This window comes from Amyelois transitella, chromosome 28 (genome assembly GCF_032362555.1).
Source record: "Amyelois transitella isolate CPQ chromosome 28, ilAmyTran1.1, whole genome shotgun sequence".
NCBI lineage: Eukaryota > Metazoa > Arthropoda > Insecta > Lepidoptera > Pyralidae > Amyelois > Amyelois transitella.
Window position 1 is genome coordinate 1,955,393 of NC_083531.1, and position 21,849 is coordinate 1,977,241.

The 21,849-nt window shown below is 37.7% G+C and overlaps 2 protein-coding genes and 1 long non-coding RNA gene across 4 annotated transcripts in view; 2 read left to right on the forward strand and 1 right to left on the reverse strand.

The window, feature by feature from the left end:
* Window positions 1–15: 15 nt before the first annotated feature.
* LOC106137203 (ruvB-like 2) lies at window positions 16–15,717 on the reverse strand. Of its 2 annotated transcripts, XM_060952273.1 has the most exons (12): window positions 15,537–15,717; window positions 15,220–15,406; window positions 14,581–14,697; window positions 13,971–14,052; window positions 13,056–13,218; window positions 8,500–8,596; window positions 6,950–7,081; window positions 6,085–6,197; window positions 4,607–4,827; window positions 2,829–2,967; window positions 1,629–1,740; window positions 16–551 (listed from the first exon to the last, which is right to left on the reverse strand). In XM_060952273.1, the coding sequence occupies exons 1-12, from the start codon at window positions 15,540–15,542 to the stop codon at window positions 520–522; spliced, it is 1,401 nt and encodes a 466-aa protein (XP_060808256.1). In that variant the 5' UTR covers window positions 15,543–15,717; the 3' UTR covers window positions 16–519. The 2 variants fall into 2 exon arrangements, with proteins under 2 accessions (XP_060808256.1, XP_060808255.1); XM_060952272.1 differs by lacking the exons at window positions 16–551; window positions 1,629–1,740; window positions 2,829–2,967 and having other exon boundaries at window positions 3,788–4,827.
* Window positions 15,718–17,916: 2,199 nt separating this feature from the next.
* LOC132903606 (uncharacterized) lies at window positions 17,917–18,920 on the forward strand. The gene is made up of 2 exons (XR_009657458.1): window positions 17,917–18,057; window positions 18,741–18,920. It is a non-coding gene; the product is annotated as an uncharacterized LOC132903606 (long non-coding RNA).
* A 2,290-nt stretch (window positions 18,921–21,210) lies between these two features.
* The window catches only part of LOC106137204 (uncharacterized), a 43,709-nt gene continuing 43,070 nt past the window's right edge, over window positions 21,211–21,849 (forward strand). The window contains exon 1 of the mRNA XM_060952369.1: window positions 21,211–21,330. The gene's annotated coding sequence lies outside the window, so the exon portion shown is untranslated. The remainder of the gene's footprint in view (window positions 21,331–21,849) is intronic.

Here is a 21,849-nt window from a genome sequence, read left to right on the forward strand (position 1 = left end):
ATTAAAAAGCCGTAATTATAGTCACAATGAACTTTATTGTAAAATAAACTTAACCTTACTGTAACTTAAAAGATACTTCTGAATACAAAAATATATATACTAGAATAATCACAAATTGGAAATACATAGAGTAAGTTTAAGGAATCCCGCAATTCTTTCATTGAAAAATGTCAACTTTATCTCTATTAATGGTGACATGAACCATCTTCGCTTCGTGTAAAAACCTGACTCACCCAATCCAGGATCCATGGTCATGGTCTTACCCCGGGCTCCTCTCCAGAGTGGTGAGGATGCAACCGGGACTAAAGTTAGGAGTAAAAACAGACAAACCAAACCATCTTTCGGATATGAAAAAACAAAACTTTGGTATTAGTTACTTTTTATATCTTAAAATAATAAGGAAGTTTGCACAAAAAAATAAACTGTTCAATTTTCTTCAACCTTGAAGACATATTTAGATGTGGGATTCATTTTTTTTTTTCAATCTTGACATATCAGCTGTTGGGAACAAGTATGTTTTTATTGAGCGACATCCATCATTTGCGGGGCATCTACAATCAAAGAAAATGCAAAAATGTTAACTATATATGTTTTGTGCCGTGTGGTTCCAGGCACCAATACAAAAAAGAATAGGACCACTCCATCTCTTTCCCATGGATGTCGTAAAAGGCGACTAAGGGATAGTCTTCCAAACTTGGGATTCTTTTTTAGGCGACAGGCTAGCAACCTGTCACTATTTGAATCTCAATTCTATCATTAAGCCAAATAGCTGAACGTGGCCTTTCAGTCTTTTCAAGACTGTTGGCTCTGTCTACCCCGTAAGGGATATAGACGTGATGATATGTATGTATATATGTTTTGTAAACTATAATTTTTCTCTATAATAGACTAGCTCGCGTGCTCGCGACTGCGTCCGCGTGGAATAGTTATTTTGGGCATCATTGAAGCTCTCAAAGATGAATAATTTACCCCGTTTTTTGTTCACATTTTCCATTATTCCTTCGCTCCTAATAGTTGCAGCGTGATGTTATATAGCCTAAAGCCTTCTCCGATAAATGGTCTATTCAACACAAAAATAATTTTTCAATTCGAACCAGATCCTGTGATTAGCGCGTTCAAACAAACAAACAAACTCTTCAGCTTTATAAGTATAAATTTGCTACTAACTATTCCACGCGGACGAAGACGCGAGCACAGCTGGTTATATATAACTAGCGACCCGCCCCAAAAAATTATAAAAATTGCAAAATTATAAATGTTATTATACATAAAAACCTTCCTCTTGAATCACTCTACCTGTTACAAAAAACCGCATCAAAATCCGTTGCGTAATTTTAAAGATTTAAGCATACAGACAAACAGACTTAAATAGCGACTTTGTTTTATACTATGTAGTGATGGTTGCTGATAAAATTACAGGACGCAGTTCTGGGAAAAATGTTTCCCCGAAAACATAAGATGAAATAACAAGAAAGGGATAGCAACCTGTCACTATTTGAATCTCAATTCTATCATTAAGCCGAATAGCTGAACGTGGCCTTTCAGTCTTTTCAAGACCGTTTGGCTCTGTCTACCCCGCAAGGGATATAGACGTGACCATATGTATGTATGTGTGTATACATAATTACCTCCAGCGCCGTCGTTGAACATGAACTCGTCCTGGTACTCCTTCAGGAACTGCTCGGAGCGGTGCTCGTCCAGGAACAGGGAGTACACCTTCTTCACGTCCTCCATGCTCACCTGTTATCATATTCCATATTACATATAGAGAATGTCGTGTGGTTTCCGATGTTTTAATATGTAAATAGTGAACCATGCTCACCTGTTATGATATTCCATATTACATATAGAGAATGTCGTGTGGTTTCCGATGTTTTAATATGTAAATAGTGAATGTCGTAAAAGACCCAGGCCAATCAGAGAAAGTTCGTTTCTCACGCCCTGGCCGGGATTCGAACCCGGGGCCATACATACATATGGTCACGTCTATATCACATGCGGGGTAGACAGAGCCAAACGGTCCTGAAAAGACTGATGGGCCACGTTCAGCTATTTGTGTGACAGTTTGCTAGCCCATCGCCTAAAAGAAGAATCCCAAGTTTGTAAGCCTATCCCTTAGTCGCCTTTTACGACATCCATGGGAGAGAGATGGAGTAGTCCTATTCTTTTTTTTCTATTGGTGCCGGGAACCACTACAAGATATTCCATACTATAATGAATGCCGTGTGGTTTCCGATGTTTTAATATGTAAATAGTGAATATCGTAAAAGACCCAGGCCAAACAGAGAAAGTTCGTTTCTCACGCCCTGGGACCTCCGGTGTCACAGACAAGCGCACTACCGCTGCGCCACTGAGGCCGTCATTTTGTATATAACTTTTACTTTAAGTTTCTATTATTTTTAGAACTCTAAGTTGTGTGTTGTCAACGTTTTCAACTTTTTCTGTTTATCTTGTTTCTTATTTGTGAGGACCTTTAATTGGCTGCTTTGCTAACTAGCTTTATTTCTACTACTATATTATGTCTGTAACTGTTGATCTTCCTATTAAAAATAAAGATGCCGTGTGGCTCCCGGCACCAATACAAAAAAGAATAGGACCACTCCAAATCTTTCCCATGGATGTCGTAAAAGGCGACTAAGGAATAGGCTTACAGACTTGGCATTCTTTTTTAGTCGATGGGCTAGCAACCTGTCACTAGTTGAATCTCAATTCTATCGTTAAGCCAAATAGCTGTACGTGGCCATTCAGTCTTTTCAAGATTGTTGGCTCTGTCTACCCCGTAAGGGATAAAAACGTGATCATATGTATGTATGTATGTATGTACTTACCTCAGTGGCCTTCCTCCTCTTAGCAACCAAAGAGGCTGTAGTGATGAGTTGTATGGCGTATCTGAGCGATGTTTCTGTTGCTACCCGCGTGAGGACAGTCAGGGCGTCGGCAGACATCTCACAGTCTTCTTCTTCGCATCTGTAAGGTATGTTAATGAATAATCAAATCTATACCTTATATTGTAAAGCTGAAGAGTTTTGTTTTGTTTGTTTGAACGCGCTAATCTCAGGAGCTAACTGGTTCGAATTGAAGATATCTTTTTGCGTTGCGAATAGACTATTTATCGAGGTAGGCTTTAGGATATATAACATCACTCTGTAACTAAGTATAAGGAGCGAAGAAACAAAGGAAAATGTGAAAAAAAGGGGAAAATTATTCATCCTTGAGGGCTTCAATGATGGCCATAATAACTATTTCACGCGGACGAAGTCGCGGGCACAGCTAGTTTTAAATAAATAAAATTGGACGTACAATATCGTATTTCATTTCGTCGCAACAACCAATCAAACAACTACTGTCAATCATCGCAAAGAAATTGACGCGCTCAATCAATAGCAGCGAAGAATCTAAGACGCGATTTCAAAGATTTCACTAATTGGATATACTCAAACTACTTAAACTATATAAACAACCTCCGATACAACATCGTCTGTCGCGCGGTACACCAGCTTGGCGCTCCCGCTACATTACGTTCAGCTGTTTTGGCTTAATGATAGAATTGAGATTCAAATAGTGACAGGTTCTCCACCCATCCGACCTGATGTTGAGGATCTCCCTGAGCTCGCCGTGCGGGTAGGGCGCCGTGGGCACGATGATCATGCGGTCCAGCAGGTCCAGCGGGATGCGGTATATATATATATATATATCCGACCTGATGTTGAGGATCTCCCTGAGCTCGCCGTGCGGGTAGGGCGCCGTGGGCACGATGATCATGCGGTCCAGCAGGTCCAGCGGGATGCGGTATATATATATATATATCCGACCTGATGTTGAGGATCTCCCTGAGCTCGCCGTGCGGGTAGGGCGCCGTGGGCACGATGATCATGCGGTCCAGCAGGTCCAGCGGGATGCGGTATATATATATATATATATCCGACCTGATGTTGAGGATCTCCCTGAGCTCGCCGTGCGGGTAGGGCGCCGTGGGCACGATGATCATGCGGTCCAGCAGGTCCAGCGGGATGCGGTATATATATATATATATCCGACCTGATGTTGAGGATCTCCCTGAGCTCGCCGTGCGGGTAGGGCGCCGTGGGCACGATGATCATGCGGTCCAGCAGGTCCAGCGGGATGCGGTATATATATATATATATCCGACCTGATGTTGAGGATCTCCCTGAGCTCGCCGTGCGGGTAGGGCGCCGTGGGCACGATGATCATGCGGTCCAGCAGGTCCAGCGGGATGCGGTATATATATATATATATATCCGACCTGATGTTGAGGATCTCCCTGAGCTCGCCGTGCGGGTAGGGCGCCGTGGGCACGATGATCATGCGGTCCAGCAGGTCCAGCGGGATGCGGTATATATATATATATATATCCGACCTGATGTTGAGGATCTCCCTGAGCTCGCCGTGCGGGTAGGGCGCCGTGGGCACGATGATCATGCGGTCCAGCAGGTCCAGCGGGATGCGGTATATATATATATATATATCCGACCTGATGTTGAGGATCTCCCTGAGCTCGCCGTGCGGGTAGGGCGCCGTGGGCACGATGATCATGCGGTCCAGCAGGTCCAGCGGGATGCGGTATATATATATATATATATCCGACCTGATGTTGAGGATCTCCCTGAGCTCGCCGTGCGGGTAGGGCGCCGTGGGCACGATGATCATGCGGTCCAGCAGGTCCAGCGGGATGCCGTGCGGGCTGCGGTAGGCGGTGCCGCGGATGCGCGTGATGCCGCGGTTGGTCGCCATGATGACCACCGGCGCCGTCTCCGACTCCAGCGCCCGGTTCAGGAACGAGAAGCACTCGATGTCCAGCATGTGCGCCTGGTGGGTGGGCAGAGGAACGATTAATTTTAATAACATAGGTACATGAAGAGAGTTATGAATGTGGATGAAGCAAAGGAAGTATGCAGGGATTGTGGCAAGTGGAAAGAGGTAGTCTCTGCCTACCCCTCCGGGAAAGAGGCGTGATTTTATGTATGTACATAGGTACATACATATGGTCACGACTATATACAGAGGCAGCAGTCTTGAAAAGACTGATAGGTCACGTTCAGTTATTTGGCTTAATGATAGAATTGAGTTTCAAATAGTGACAGGTTGCTAGCACATCATCTAAAAAAAGAATACCAAGTTTGTAAGCCTATCCCTTAGTCCCGTTTTACAACATCCATGGGAAAGAGATGGAGTGGTCCTATTCTTTTTTGTATTGGTGCCGGGAACCACACGGATCTTTTAATAACATCATTGATATGGTCACGTCTATATCCCTTGCGGGGTGGATAGAACAAGCGGGTCTTGAAAGGTTGATGAGGCAACGTTCAGCTCAAAGATAGAGTTAAGATTCAAATAGTGACAGGTTGCTAGTCCGTCGGCTAAAAGAAGCAGCCCAAGTTTATAAGCCTACCCCTTAGTCGCCTTTTTATAATCTAGAAAAAAGTATGTACCGTGTAGTTCCCGGCACCAATAGAAAAAAATAATAGTACCACTCCATCTCTTTCCCATGGATGTCGTAAAAGGCGACTAAGGGATAGGCTTACAAACTTGGGATTCTTTTTTAGGCGATGGGCCAGCAACCTGTCACTAGTTGAATCTCAATTCTATCATTAAGCCAAATAGCTGAACGTGGCCATTCAGTCTTTCAAGACTGTCGCCTCTGTCCACCCCGCAAGGGATATAGACGTGACCATATCAATGATGTTATTAAAAGATCCGTGTGGTTCCCGGCACCAATACAAAAATGAATAGGACCACTCCATCTCTTTCCCATGGATGTCGTAAAAAAAAGGTGTGTATGTATGTATGTAAAAAAAAAGGGTGTATGAAGCCTATAAGCCGTTGTAAGAAAAAGGTGTATGTATATAAAAAAAAGGTGTGTATGTATGTAAAAAAACGGTGTATGAAGCCTTTAAGCCGTTGTAAGAAAAAGGTGTATGTATATAAAAAAAGGTGTGTATGTATGTAAAAAAAGGTGTATGAAGCCTATAAGCCGTTGTAAGAAAAAGGTGTATGTATGTAAGAAAAAGGTGTGTATGTATGTAAAAAAAAAGGTGTGTATGAAGCCTACAAGGCCGCAAGTACCTCGTCAATGAACAGCACCCCGGGTATCATCTCGGCCTTGCCCTCCTCCCTCCACTCGGCCACTTTGCTGTTGATCTGCTCACGAATCTCCGACTTGATCTCGCCGGTGTCACCTGACATACAAACAGACAGACATAATTTATGAGGAACTCGATAAACATACATACATACATACAATCACGTCTATATCCCTTGCGGGGTAGACAGAACCTACAGTCTTGTAAAGACTGATAGGCCACGTTCAGCTATTTGAACTCGATAAATTTTATTAGTAATTTTTTTACATACTTAACATTATGAGTTATGAATGTGGATGAAGCGAAGGAAGTATGCAGAGATCGTGGCAAGTGGAATGTGGTAGTCTCTGCCTACCCCTCCGGGAAAGAGGCGTGATTTTACATATTATATATTACATACATATGGACACGTCTATATCCCTTGCGGGTTAGAAAGAGCCAACAGTCTTGAAAAGACTGATAGGCCACGTACAGCTATTTGGCTTAATGATAGAATTCAGATTCAAATAGTGACAGGTTGCTAGCCCATCGCCTAAAGGAAGAATCCCAAGTTTGTAAGCCTCCTATCCCTTAGTCGCCTTTAACGACATCCATGGGAAAAGGGATGGAGTGGTCCTATTCTTTTTTGTATTGGTGCCGGGAACCACACGGCACGGCATAGTATTTTTTTTTTGCCATAAACATCGTATAGACGTGACTATACATATGTATGTGTGCATTAAATCATTTTTATATACATATATTTATTTTTTTCTTAACATAAAACAAGATTGCTACCCCTTACAGGCTCTGTCTACCCCGCAAGGGATATAGACGTGACCATATGTATGTATGCGAATAAAACTTACCAGAAAACAACGCCAGGAATCCGTGTGTTCTGGAGTTTATAACGTCCACTTCGTGCAAAGTGACCGTGTGTACGACTTCCTTCCGCTTCTGCAGCTCGCCTTCTGGGCACTGTACGAAGCGGGCTTGCTGGCCTGAAAAAGAAATCATCAATTTATATTCAATCTATATTATATATATAAATAAATAAATTATAAATTAAATAAATTTATATGGGACAAATTACACAGATTGAGTTAGCCTCGAAGTAAGTTCGAAACTTGTGTTACGAGATACTAACTCAACGATACTATATTTTATAATAAATACGTATATAGATAAACATCCAAGACCCAGCCCAATCAGAGAAAGTTCGTTTCTCATCATGCCCTGGCCGGGATTCGAACCCGGGACCTCCGGTGACACAGACAAGCGCACTACCGCTGCGCCACAGAGGCCGTCCGTCCGTATATATATATATGTATATATTTGACGGCCTCTGTGGCGCAGCGGTAGTACGCTTGTCTGTGACACCGGAGGTCCCGGGTTCGAATCCCGGCCAGAGCATGGTGAGAAACGAACTTTCTCTGATTGGCCTGGGTCTTGGATGTTTATCTATATAAGTATTTATTATAAAATATAGTATCGTTAAGTTAGTACCTCGTAACACTAGTCTCGAACTTACTTCGAGGCTAACTCAATCTGTGTGATTTGTCCCGTATATATTTATTTATTTATTTATATAATGGTTGCTGATGAAATTATAGGACGCAGTTCTGGGAAAAATGTTTCCCCGAAAACATAAGATGAAATAACAAGAAAGTGCTAGCAACCTGTCACTATTTGAATCTCAATTCTATCACTAAGCCAAACAGCTGATCGTGGCCTATCAGTCTTTTGAAGACTGTTGGCTCTGTCTACCCCACAAGGGATATAGACGTGACCATATGTATGTATGTATGTATATACTATATGTATATAAAAAACGCAAATGTGACAGATTGACTGTCGCACAGAACAAACTAATAAATAAATAAATAATCACGTCTATAGCCCTTGCGGGGTATACAGAGCCGACAGTCTTGAAAAACTGAAAGGCCACGTTCAGCTGTTTGGCTTAATGATAGATTTGAGAGATAAATAGTGACGGGTTGTTAGCCCATCGTCTAAAAGAAGAATCCCAAGTTTATAAGCCTATCCCTTAGTCGCCTTTTACGACATCCATGGGAAAGAGATAGAGTGGTCCTATTATTTTTATATTAGGAACTAGGTCCTATTATTTATACATTATGGACCACACGGCACTAAGTTCACGGTAATAAATTTATACATTCATAATTTATTTATAAATTTTATTACATAATAATAAATTAGCGCGCGCGTAGCCGCAAGTAAAAGCTATAAGTACTTCAAATAGGCACGATACATGACTTATTTCGAAAATCAAAACTAATTCACATAATGTGTTTAATTAAGTACTTAAGTATGTGTAATCTTTTATTTTATCAACTAATTTATACTGTTTAAAGATATTATAAAAATCATTATTATGATATAAAGAAATAATGTTTACCGGTTGCATCATAGTCCCTCGCCCTGGCGAAACTCCTGCCAAGCTTGTTTATCTTTCCGGTCGCTTTGTCTATGGTAATGACGTCACCAGCTTGCACCTACCACAGACAAAACAAGGAATCTTAAGATAAAAACACTGGCGCGGTGATAAATCGTGATTTAGATTTAAGAGATGTATATAATGTTAATTGAAGTGCGGTGAAAATGCTGCAGTGTAGTTTGTTCCGCCGCTTCTTCTGCACATGCGCTTTGGAAGCGATAGTAGATATAATTGGACTTAAGTTGACGTCAATAAGTGATACCTTGTATCCAATTTTGAAAATAAATTTGTTCTATTCTATTCTTATCTTCTTAAGTCTATATTGCTGTTACAAAGATACCAATTTCATGATTAAGTCAGGAAGATATATCCGGTCTAAACTCGTTCTAAAGTGTGACATAAACCACATGACATAAACATTAGGTCTAGCTCCTTTACGAGTATTTTATAAAAAAGGCGACTCCAGATAGATCGGATCTAAATTATCCAAAAACCAATGACTGTAACATTTGCTCCTGTATCTATCAAGATATATTAACGTGATAATAATACCATCTCTTTGAACAGGGAGTCAATCATCTATCCGACTCTTCTAACAATACCACCTCTGTTTTATCTCTCTTCTAATTCTTCTCTTCACCCTTCTGCCAGGGGACAGAAACTGCTATATTTTTAAGTAACTAGCTGTCACGGCAAACATTGTTTTGTCATATAAATAATTTTTAAGTAATTTCTAGTTTAAAAAAAATTGTTAAGGGTGGGCAAGCCTTATCACTAAGGGGTATGAAAAATAGATGTTGGCCGATTCTCAGACCTACTCAATATGCTCACAAAATTTCATGAGAATCGGTCAAGCCGTTTCGGAGGAGTACGGGAACGAACATTGTGACACGATAATTTTATATATAAGATATTATATAATAATACATATAAGATATAACAATACCTTCAGATAAGGTATAGAGAATTTTATATATAAGATATAATATACATATACAATGTGTAACGGAAAGGGGGTTATCATATTGAGTACACCAAACGAGTTACCGGTAACAAACAGCCTGGTGCCACGCAAAACCCTAAAAGTAAATTTTTTATTTTGAAATTTTTATTTTTTACAGCCGATTTTATTTTATTTTATGTTATTTTATTAAAACTTGCACAACACTACAGCAGTAAACAGCTGTGAGGTCAATAGCATCTTAACGATCACACCCATTGGCCCACTGGCCTAATGTCGACGCCACCCGTCTGTACTCCTGGTACTTTAAAATAGTATTTTAGAGCCAGGGTTCCGGATATCTTTTTTTTTTGTTTTTCTTAACTAAGTGTTCCTGCTTTTTTCTTTACTTTTTACTATTTAGCTGACGAGTCCCACCTGCGAAACTTGATTTTTTACTTTATCTCATTAAAATTACAACTTTACACTGAAGTGAAGTTTCATATGACTCTTCAATCTCATGGCAAAAAAGAAAACTGACTAACAGTTTCTCATCAATTATTTTAGCAGATTAATTGTAGCAACTAAAATACCGGACTGGCGTTTTTACAGTAATAAAGTAAAAGTAAAACAACGAACTAAGCGTACTGAATAATATCAATGTAGTAGTTACCAGAGAACGTGTTTGTAACATTATGAAAAACTTAAATATGAAAGAAATATTTTTTAAAGAAATAATAATTAAAAAGAGAAATAATCAAACTATTATTGAATCACAAAATCCGAGCAAACTATTGTTGTTGGTTTTAACTAAAATTTTCCAAATGAACCCTGAAATAGGCGTGACTTTTCTTTGCAAGGAGCAAAGAGCAAGGTCGATTAATAATGTATTAAAATGGTTCCGGATATTTTAAGAAATTTTCTATTACGAACGAAATTCTTTTTCATATTTTAAGAAGCCGATTAACGAATATCGTCATAAATTAATAAAACTATTACTAATGATCTAGTACTTAAATGACGTTTACATAGGTTGTTAAAAGTCCGGGAAGAAAGAAATGTTCGTGAAGGGAAACATGTTTTCTTTTAAGTCTCTGATCCTTGCGGACGTCAGACGGCAGTCTCTCTGCGTCATCTGCATCAACAACACTGCTCTTTTTTGCATCATGGGTAAAAACATCTCCGAATAAAATAAAGGAATTAATCATTTAGCTACCAGGATTTCATGGATACGCAAGAGGTTTAATTTATCTACTTAAAAATAAATGAAAACGGGCCCCTAATTTACCAAAACGAGAAGGCAAGACTAGATAGAGTACTTGTCTCTCGTTCTTAAATTCGACTAATTCAAGGTCAATATTCAAATTTGAGAGTGTGTGTGTGCGCAGTCAATGGGTTCACTGTCTAGTACACTAAGCGCCGACCAATGGCGCTACGCCGCGAGACAGGTGATGTACACGTATCCTTTCTTCCGCTTTAGGGTAAGTGAGGGTAAAATGATGATCCCACCTGATTATTTACGTTTGTGATTAGTAAACTTTTACTTTGTTTAATTTTATCGCCACATTCATAAAAAAGTTGTCAACATTTAGTCAACCTAGGAAACACGTTTTGTACATGCCACTTTTTCCTATTGGTAAGAGTGGTAGTAAGTATGGTAAAATTTTGAAATCAAATAATACTGTTTTTAACCCGTTTATTATGGTAAAATTAATAAGATATTGAATCAAAGGGACAAAACATATTTGTACTAAAATAATTTTATTTCACCTTTGTTTACAAAAATAGCCGGTTAACGTGACCGTGGTCGACTTTGCCCGTGTCTCCCCTGTACTAGGATGCCAGAATCGGGAAGCGGAAATGTACAATTATTTGAGAAGTCAATCAGTCGTTCGCTATCCATTTGCGTGACAACCAGTGCTGCCATTTTAACGCTTTGGGCGCTAGATCTAGCGCTTTTTTATGTGTTTGGTGCGCTTTACAGAATTATGGCACCTAGCGGATAATCTGGTGTTTTTTTTAATTTACATCATGACATATTAAAAAACTCTATGGCTCTATCAGCATCAGTTATTTTAAAGCCTAATAGAGTGTTTTTTTGTTTGTTTGCTTTATTTCATTCAAGAAAAATTGTTCTTTTAGCGCGATATCTAGCGCTTTTTTAAAGCACAATTTCCAAGAAATCGAGCGCTTTTTTACATCTTACAGCGCTCAATCGGATTTTTGGTCTGGCAGCACTGATGACAACATTGTTTGTGTTTGTGTTTTGACTTTTTCGTACACGTGTTCTCTTTCGTGATTTCTTTGAGTAATTCAGAATATTATTACGACTACAATGAACATTATTGGTCGCATACCTAGCTACCAATCCACATGTTTTTACGGAGTCATCTTTCCAGTACCAGTGGCGGATAAATGTGTTGGCTGGATGCTGGAATAGTCGGAGATGTTGTCGTTGAACCATATTTTTTGCCTAACAGCCTAAATTTCCTAGAAAATTACTTAAATGAGGAACAGTAATGCCAGTGAGAAGTTACGTGGATATCGTGATGGAAAACAACCTAATATTCCAACATGGTGGCACTCCAGCTCACTTCGCTCGTGATGAGCGCAGCCACCTCATTGCCCGGTTCCCGGAATGGATTGGACGAGGAGGACGTATCGCATTGCCTCCGCGGTCTCCAGAACTCACACCACTTGACTTTTTTTCTGGGGATACATTAAAAATAAAGTGTATGCGTCGGATTCCCCTTCGAGCGAAGAAATGGTTGCCCGCATCAAACCGCATGCGATACTGTAACGCCAGGAATGCTTCGCAATGTCTGGGTTTCCATTTACCAGAGAGCTGACTTGTGCATCCAAGGAGGTCGACGTTTTGAACCCTTTCTTTGAAAGGTATGTAGGTTTTCAATCTTTCTTTGACTTAGTTACCAATTTATTTTGTAATGTAGGTAATTATTTATTAGCTTGCATGAAGAGTTATGAATGTGGATGAAGCGAAGGAAGTATGCAGAGATCGTGGAAAGATGTAGTCTCTGTCTATCCCTCCGGGAAAAAGTCGTGGTTTTATGTATGTAGGTAATTATTATTTCTTTTGCATTTCATGCGAATATTTTCAAATCGATTGAATGTCTTAAACGACGTACCTCTGTCAAAACAAAATGATTCTTATTGATTAAGTAAACGAGTCTTATTTGTTTGTTTTAGAATCTTCGTCAAACGTTCGCCGCCTTGCCGCGATCTCTTTGACGGCGCCGACAAAGTGGCTACCTACGACTTAGGTCGCCGACGGTACCAGGAGAAAATGACGAGTGAGGAGTTAGTGTTTTAGTGTACATCGATAGTGTCTTAGTGTGTGTGTTGTTTTGAATTGGGGATGTTGACCCGATAGTGATTTGCCACGTTTGTTTACATTTAAATAAATACATTTTATTGCGAAATTTTATTGACATGCATTTATGAACATGGTGATAAGGACCAGCAGTAGCAGTAGGAAGAATCTATTTAAGGTATAGTATCCACCCACTTTTTATGATAACCCCCTTTCCGTTACACCTTGTATAAGATATAATAATACCTTCTCTTTAAGCAGCGAGTCAATCATCTTAGCGCCCATGTCGTAGTTGGTCTCCATGTCCGTGGTCTTCAGCGTGAGCCTCCCCACTCTAGCGCCCCCCCCACCGGCCGCTCGCTCCACCACCACCTCTACCACTTCCCCCTCTATTATCTCTGACTCCTCTCTATGGATTTCAATAAAACAATTAGCTATGCGTTAATAAATATTGACATTAATTATTATTATTTTACCTACATACATACATATAGCCACGTCTATATCCCTTACGGGGTAGATTGAGCCAACAGTCTTGAAAAGACTGATAGGCCACATACAGCTTTTTGAGCTTGATGATAGCTTTGATTCGGCGGTGGATTGCGCTTTTCTGCGCCGTCGAATATTGCAGATGCATATGATAAAAAATAGTAGTGCTGTGACTCCGAGAAAAAAGTTCTGAATCAAATTCAAAATCATTATTGCATATCATATCATAAAGTTCATTAGTAACTGTATTACTGCTTATAAAATCTGGTTAGGTTATGTTATTATTTTGTATTTATCTGTATTTATGCGTATTTGTATGTATTATATATAGATATATATTCTGTATGTATTTTATTATGTTCAAACATTTATTTATCTTGCTCTGCGCCAACGCCGATCTCCTGTTTGGTTTCCTTCCACCCAAAGGTTGACTGGAAGAGATTGCTTTAGCGATAAGTCCGCTTTTATACCATCTATATCTGCTTTGTGTTGTTTTGTATGTTTTACTCTTATGTTGCAATAAAGAGTTTTATCTATCTATCTATAAACAGGTAACATATGAACCCTGTTGGGCATCGCAATTATAAAATAATATGGAACGGGAGGGCAGATTTTGTTGGCTATTATGTTGACTCAGTTCATATTAGGTCAAACTAAAGGTTTAAAACTTACTTGATTCTGATACCAATGGACTTCCTGATGGCTTGTGTGAGTGCTTCCGTCTTGCTCATTTCCAGTGAGTATATTTCGGATCCTACAAAGAGAAAATTATGACTGATTATTAAACTTTTGCATTGCATTATACTATCATTCCATCATTCATTCATTCATATAATCACGTTCATTTCTTCTGTGGGGTAGACAGATCCTTTAAAGACTGACAGGCAACATTCAGTTGTTAGGCTTAATGATAAAATTGAGATTCAAATAGTGACAGGTTGCTAGCGCGTCGCTTAAAAGAATTCCAAGTTTATATGTCTATCCCTTAATCGTCTTTTACGACATCCATAGGACAGAGAAGAAGTGGTCCTATTCAAAATAGTTTAAAACAAAGTCACTTCTGGAGTCTATCCCAATTCATTAAAATAGGTAGTTTTAGTAGTAGTAGTAGGTTTTTTTGTAGTATGTAGTTTCATAAATGCTCTAACATAAGTAATTGGCAGCATGGCCGCCCATTTCACCAAAAAGTTCCTGGGTCAGATCAGTTAACCGTGCCTTGATGACAATATAATTTCAAAGTTTTTCATCAGTCTCACAGTTAATGTGATTTAAGCGTACATACCAGCCATGCTGGTGAACGGTGTGTCCGGCCCCAATGCTTGGGCCAGCCCCATGGCGATAGCCGTCTTGCCCGTTCCAGGCTGCCCAGCCAGGAGTACCGCCCGACCCGCTATCTTTCCTGAAAAGTTTAATTCATTAATAAAAGGAAACACTGATTAGCATAATAACCTTTAGGTTAGTTTTATATTCTTGACTGGGATACTAAAGATATGATACTACCTATAATCCAAGTAATATAAACTCGACAGTGAGTGTGAGTGAATTAATTTTCTTGAAATATCATACATATATGTATATAATTAAGAGTCTTGAGAAGGACATAGGGTACCTTTCATCTTGGTAAAAACTATAGTTCCCGTGAGATTTGTGAAAACCTTGATTTCTTTTATAGGTGGCGGTAAATTCATTTCTTTTTGTTAGTGACGTTTCTTTCTTTGTTTTTTGTAAATGGTGCTGATTTCATAGTTTTTTGTAGATAACGTTAAATTGTTGCTTTTTGTAAATTGCGCTAAATTCACGCGGGCGAAGCTGCGGGTAAGAGCTCGTTTCATACTCACAAAGCATATGGCGACAAAACAATTTTTACACCCATCTTACAGGTTGCCATGGTTACAATATTGTTTAGTCAATAAATACATACCTTCTCGAATCATCTGCAAGACCACTCCGGCGGCTTTCCTGGCTGTCTTCTGTCCCACCATGCCCTGGGACACGGCGCGGGGCTCCAAGGAGTCATCTAATCCTAACCCCCTAATATGAGAATGCGCTCCTATACGTTCAATCCGCGTTATAGACCGAACCTCTTGCACTTGAGCGGCTGCTAACGACTAGAAAATGATATATAAAACAAATTTTAGTAGCGAAAAAGCTGAAATGTGTTAATACATTGTTGTATATAAAAATATTTTGAGGTTATGTTAGTTCGATTGTTTAACACCGGATGAAGAAAATACTCACAGTCATGTTTGTATTTAATGATACAAATATTTAGAGATATATAATTGGAAATTAATTGAAATGCCAATGTAGCATTAAATATAGAACAATGTTATTGTATTTTCACAAATTTTAAAAATCTGTCAGACAATCAACAATTACAAAACATCAGTTTGTTCACTTTGTTTGTTCATTTCCGAAAGTGTTGCCACCAATTATATACCAAATACCCTTGCCAAATAAATAATAATAAAAAGTAAGGAGGTTCACAACGGCTTTATTTTGACAACGAGTTATGTGAGTATGCTATTACTTTTTAACTTAATATTTATCAAGTGCATATTATATTAGTTCGAACTGCTACGTTTCATAATAAACTTTCGTCGTCGAATGTTAGTTGCGAAATCGTTCATTACGTTACGGATGGTGTGCGTTACTGAATATGTTATTAATACTTATAAGTATATGTATATTATTTTCAAACTGCTGTAGCGGGAGCGATGATGGACACATTGCTATTAATATTTTTTATGTGAAAATTTCGACGAGCGTCAGTCACGAAATTTGACCTGTATGTATGTTTCGCTAAACCGATTTTGATACGGTTTTCAGGAAAGTATTTCTTACACCAACGAAGAGGTAAAAGAAATTTTAGCGCTTTAAAAAAAGGAGGATATTGATTAAAGGTGGTTCACTTTATTCAACAAAGTAATTTTAATATTTTTAGCATAGAATTTCCTCGAGTGTTAGTTGTGACTTTTACACAATTTTATTGCAGATTGGAACAGAGACATCTTGTGTCATCAATTTATGTCATAGTTTAATTTAATAGATGTCATTAAAATCATAATAACTATTTTACGCAAGCTATGATAGGTGTTCTCATACATACATACATTATGGTCACATCTATATCCCTTGCGGGGTAGACAGAGCCAACAGTCTTGAAAAGACTGAATGGCCACGTTCAGCTATTTGGCTTAATGATAGGATTGAGATTCAAATAGTGACAGGTTGCTAGCCCATCGCCTGGTGTTCTCATATATAATAAAAAAACTGTACTTATATGTTATATTAGTATTAGCTATTATTAAAATATGTTACAAAATATTGAAAAAAATATATCAAATTCATTTACTTCTATATGTATATCAAACACCTCTAATAAAAATCCATCATCATGAGTTTGGAGATTATCAATAAGAAATTAGTCTTTTGAAGACTGTTAAATCGGTCTACTCCGCAAGGGATTTAGACGTGATAATATGTTTGTATATAAATTATTTTAAAAAAATCTAAACAGAGACTTTGTTAAAGAGATAAACCTCTTTAGAGTGTAAGATGTTTTTTCTTCTTCTAATTTCATCTTTGATTTAATTATATTTTTTTTGATAGATTTTGTTTTAACATTCATGTCATGTCTCTGCCTCTCATCCTATATATATCTTAAAATAAAATATCTTTTATTCTACCGAGTGCTCCGTTATTTCAAAAACCACTACTCTGCTTAATTAGTATATCTCTCCAAACCTAGAGGTATACTAATAGACTTAGACGCATTGCCGCGACAAACTTTGAAATTGCGTTCCACAATAAACTTTTTTATCTCAACTGTTTAACGACTGACGCGACTTTCTTCATTTAAAGAATCTGTATTATAATCTTCATTTATAGAAAACATACAATCACTTCTTAACCTTCAAAGTAGAAGCTTACAGTCTCAAAAATACTAAGGTTTGAGATTCAAAAAGTGACAGGCAAGGTTTTTAATATCTAAAAAAAAGAAGGGGAAAAAGCAACTGGCACACAGTAGGTATGTTTTTTTTCTACACCAGCCAAAAAGCCAGTTAGGAAGGGCATATGACGCATATGTTACCTATGTCACCTTTTAAGATATTAAGTTACTTTTCTTCTTGTACGATTCTTAAGTTTTAAACTAAAATGCTATCTATACATAATATAACTAGCGAAACTAATATTATTTGCAGAATCACCGTTACTTCATCCCGATAAACAATTTACTCTTAAATCATTGGAGAATTCATAAGTTAGCAACACTAACATCTATATTTTTTATTTTTGGTAAAATCATGGGCATAGCAAAGTATATATACAATGCTTAGGGTTAAAAGTGCTTGTTAGATCGATAAAAATCATATAGAAATGCATTATAGTACAGTGGGATATATAGATTTCTTTAAAAAAAGGGTTCCTTTTATAATAAAGCAGTATTTATCCTTCACAATTTCATTTGTGCTTTGATGTGAAATAAAAACACAAAAGAAATAAATTGTATATGTATTTTTATCCTGGTAACATGACGTTGACATAACATTTTTTAAATATGGCAAACATTTATCGATTTTTCATATTTTTCTCTTTTTGGGCTGTCGTAATTTTGAGAAGTGATTTTTTCAACTAAATCAAAATGCTAGCAATCAGAAGCCTACTTAGAAACACACCCCAGGTTACCAAGAATGTAATCCAACAAAGAAATATGAGTGCAACCGCAGTTCCGGCCAGAAATAAGGTTTCCACTGGTGTAAGTACTTAATTATATTTTTGCACTATATTCAGACTTGTTTCGTTTAGAATCTACAAAATATAGAGCTAAATTGGTTTATTTAAGGATGCATTGGTTGTATCCTGCTAATTGATTGGATTTTGGATACTTTTGTACATTACGTAATTTTCCGTATAGGTTATCTTTGGAATCAAAATATTTCCCCCTACTGGTCTTTGTAATTAAAATAATTTACGCTCTAAGTTGTTACTTACTGACGTTTCGGCGTACCTAATATGCTTTGTTGCCAAAAGCGTGACATGCTCTACTAGTTTCACATAAGTAACAATTTTTGTGTGCATATTTTATGTAACTTTGTATAACACATGTAACAACCTTTTTTTTTATACTTTTACCTACAATCAAAGGAGCCTTCACTATTATCCCTAATCAATGGTATACCCGGGTGAGACATTGCACAAAATTCAAAAAAACATTTTTATAAATAAAATACAAGTCATGTTACTATTTTTTAGAGACCGGATGAATCAAACCAATAGGCTAAAATATCTGTCTTGGCCGTAATGAAGGGTTACCCCGTAAGCATTGAATCATAATGGTTAGAACTGAACAATGAAGCGAAATAAGTTATGCAGGGAATGAGGCTTGATTTGGTATATGTTATATGTGTACTGAGTTTCAATGATTTATTTTATTTCCAGGAACTCATCTTCCTAGGTGGTGTCTTGGTCATCGGCTGGACCGCCGTCCCCGCCTGGGTACTCTGCCACATCAAGAATTACCGGGACAAGAACTAAACCATAGACATTAGTTTATGTAGATATATATCTATGGCAAGTTTCGTTATTATGTTAAGTAAAAGTGATTTAATCTATTAATAATTCTGTGTTTTATTTGTAACTAGCTTTTGCCTGCAATTTTGTTCACCATAGAGAGTACATACATACAGACAGATATTATAAAAACCTCGTTTTTGGCTTTATCGGTTGTATATATGTAGATTCCCCATCCACACTAATAATAAAGAGGAAAGATTTGTATTTTTGTATGTTTGTGTGGAATAAACTCAAAAACTACTGGTCCGATTTTGATAAAATTTGGCACAGATATAGAATAGACCTTCAAAAGTGACATAGGCATAAATTTGTTTTTACTCTTTGTTTATTTCAAAATATAAAACATAAAAATATTACCACCCGTGCGAAGCCGGGGCGGGCCGCTAGTATTTAATATTTCAGATAATCTTACACTGAAGCACAAACATTGGTTGTTTACAGTTTTATGTAATAACTAATAACTGTGGTATAAGTATATAGTAGTGCTGTCTGGTTCCCGGTAATTTAGGACCACATCTTACCTATGGACTACGTAAAAGGCGACTAAGGAAAAGGCTTAAGTTTTCTACTTGTAGGTGATGGGCTAGCAACCTGTCACTAATTAAATCTCAATTCGATCATTAAACCATACAGTTGAACAAAGCCTCTCAGTCTTTTCAAGACTGTCTGGCTCTGTCTACCCGGCAAGGGATATAGACGTGACTATATGTATTTACTATACTAAAAATATTTTTTTAGTAAAACCTCTTAGAAGCTTGCAAATAAATATAAGACTTATGTTGAGAGAGAACTATTTATTTCGTTGTTTACACATGGTCTCCTACGTTCGCGGGGTCTTGTTTTATCTGTGGATCTTCATCTGGTGACAGTTGATGGCCGTGGGGTGTTTCAGAAAAGCTCATTACTAACCAGAATATCCTAGCCTTAGCCTTCTCATCTCCCTGGGGATAAATAAACCAGTCAGCTTTAGTATTGTGGCGATATAATCTACGTCACAAGCTATTGGTCAATGAAAGCGGAAGAATGCGACGCGCTCAGCCATTAGCAGGGAAGAGTCTTCCTCGATAAATGGTCTATTCAACGCAGAAATAATTTTTCAATTCGAACCAGTAGTTCCTGAGGTTAGCGCGTGCAAACAAAAAACTCTTCAGCTTTATAATACAAGTGTAGATAATAGCTACTTATTATCTAGATAAAATAATCCATAATCTTGATGATGGCTTACAATGCTTTGCTTCTAGACGTTAAGTTAGTTCCTTGGCGTTTACTTAGTTTCGGTAGGTATTTAGTCCCTTAAATTTCTAAAAAGGAGCCTGGAGTCCGCCAGACAGACGTTCAAATCTACAACTAAATGTGAATGTTCATCTCAAAAATGTTTTGTCAATTCCCAAGAAAAATCTAAAGAATAATATACTGAACTTCTCTTTATTTTAAGTTTTATTGTTATTTTCCTTCATGTACATAAATATATAAATAAAAAATTAACATACATAACTAAAGTTGAACGTAGAACCTCTTTTTTTGTAGTGGGTTAAAAATGGAAAATCCTGTTATGGACAAAAGAATGACGAGTGCAATGACTTTGACTGCAGAACGCATCTCACAGTACAGCTTCCCCACTGCTCTACATACGAGCTCAAAACACACGCCCCTACCACGATGAGTGTGGTGAGGTGTGATCGAGTCGAGGTATCGGCGGCGGCGGTCTATTGCTGATTTTTTACTCTTGCGTTTGAAGTGCGCCGTCAAGTCGAGCGCTTACGCAGTTGCGCTTTTCATGGTGAATTTTAAACAAATCAAAGTTATTTGAGAAAATGTAATTTTACTTATTACTACAAAAATATTATTTTCTCGATAATCATTAAAAATAAAAATTTTACTAAAATGATTAGTAATAATATAAATATTAGCAAAGACAAGTACAAATATATTTAAAGGAAAATGCAATCAATGGTCAAGGCATACCCTGGGCTCCTTTCCAGGGTGGTGAGTGACAAAAGCCAAGAGGAAGAAATCTATAAAGGAAATAATATTTTAATTGTTTGAATTAAATCTGGAACTCGAATCTGTGGAAAATCCTAATTCGAGAACAGATAGTAACTCTTCATAAAACAACCCTATTTTCGAGGGTTCAACACACCAAGCCTCCCCTCGCTCGCTCCGCAATAAACATTCTTCCCTTTCTCTCTCACACATTCCCTTATACCCATCTCTTTTTCGCGCAAGGAAGTTCTCTTTCCCGCGCAAAATCGATTTTGCCACATTTCCCGAGCCCACCGCGCGCTGTGCTCGTGAAAATTGTGACGGAAATAACCCCGTGTGTCGTAGTTACGGAAATTAATATTTATCGGTGAAAATACCGCCTATTTTCCAATTTTTCTGAATAATAATAATAATATCGATTTCAATTACCCTGTTGTAGTCTGTGATCTTTGCACAAAAGGACCAGTGTCCGGTAAGTTAGCACTTATTCTAAATTTGAAAATCAAGGACGTCAAAATGTTTTTTTTTTAAACTTGGTCTCTTACTCTCGATTTGAATTTGGAAAATGTAGAGAAAATGGCGTCGATGCTTGTTTTTGTTTTTATTTGCACTAGCCGTCGTTTTTTCAGGCGCTGTGGTCGCATGGCTGTGTTTACCGTTTTTGTTCTTTTTTATTCCAGAGAAGAGAAAATTCAAAGCGCAGTCTAATTAAAACTTTGCGGGCGTATTTTAAATTTTTTGGAAACTCTGAAATGTAGGGTTTTAAATATATTTTATCTAATTTTGCGTAATATATTTTCGTGCAGTCCAATTCAGAATCATGGTTCTAAATTGGATCTCAAAGAAAAAAATAAGTATTTATACCTACTGAAAAATTATTTTTCTGATAAAATTTCTTAGAAAAACGCTACTACACTACTAGGTTAGCAAACAAACTAATGTCCGTAACTCAGAAAGGAGTCATTAGTACATGGCCGCAGTTAATTCAAAC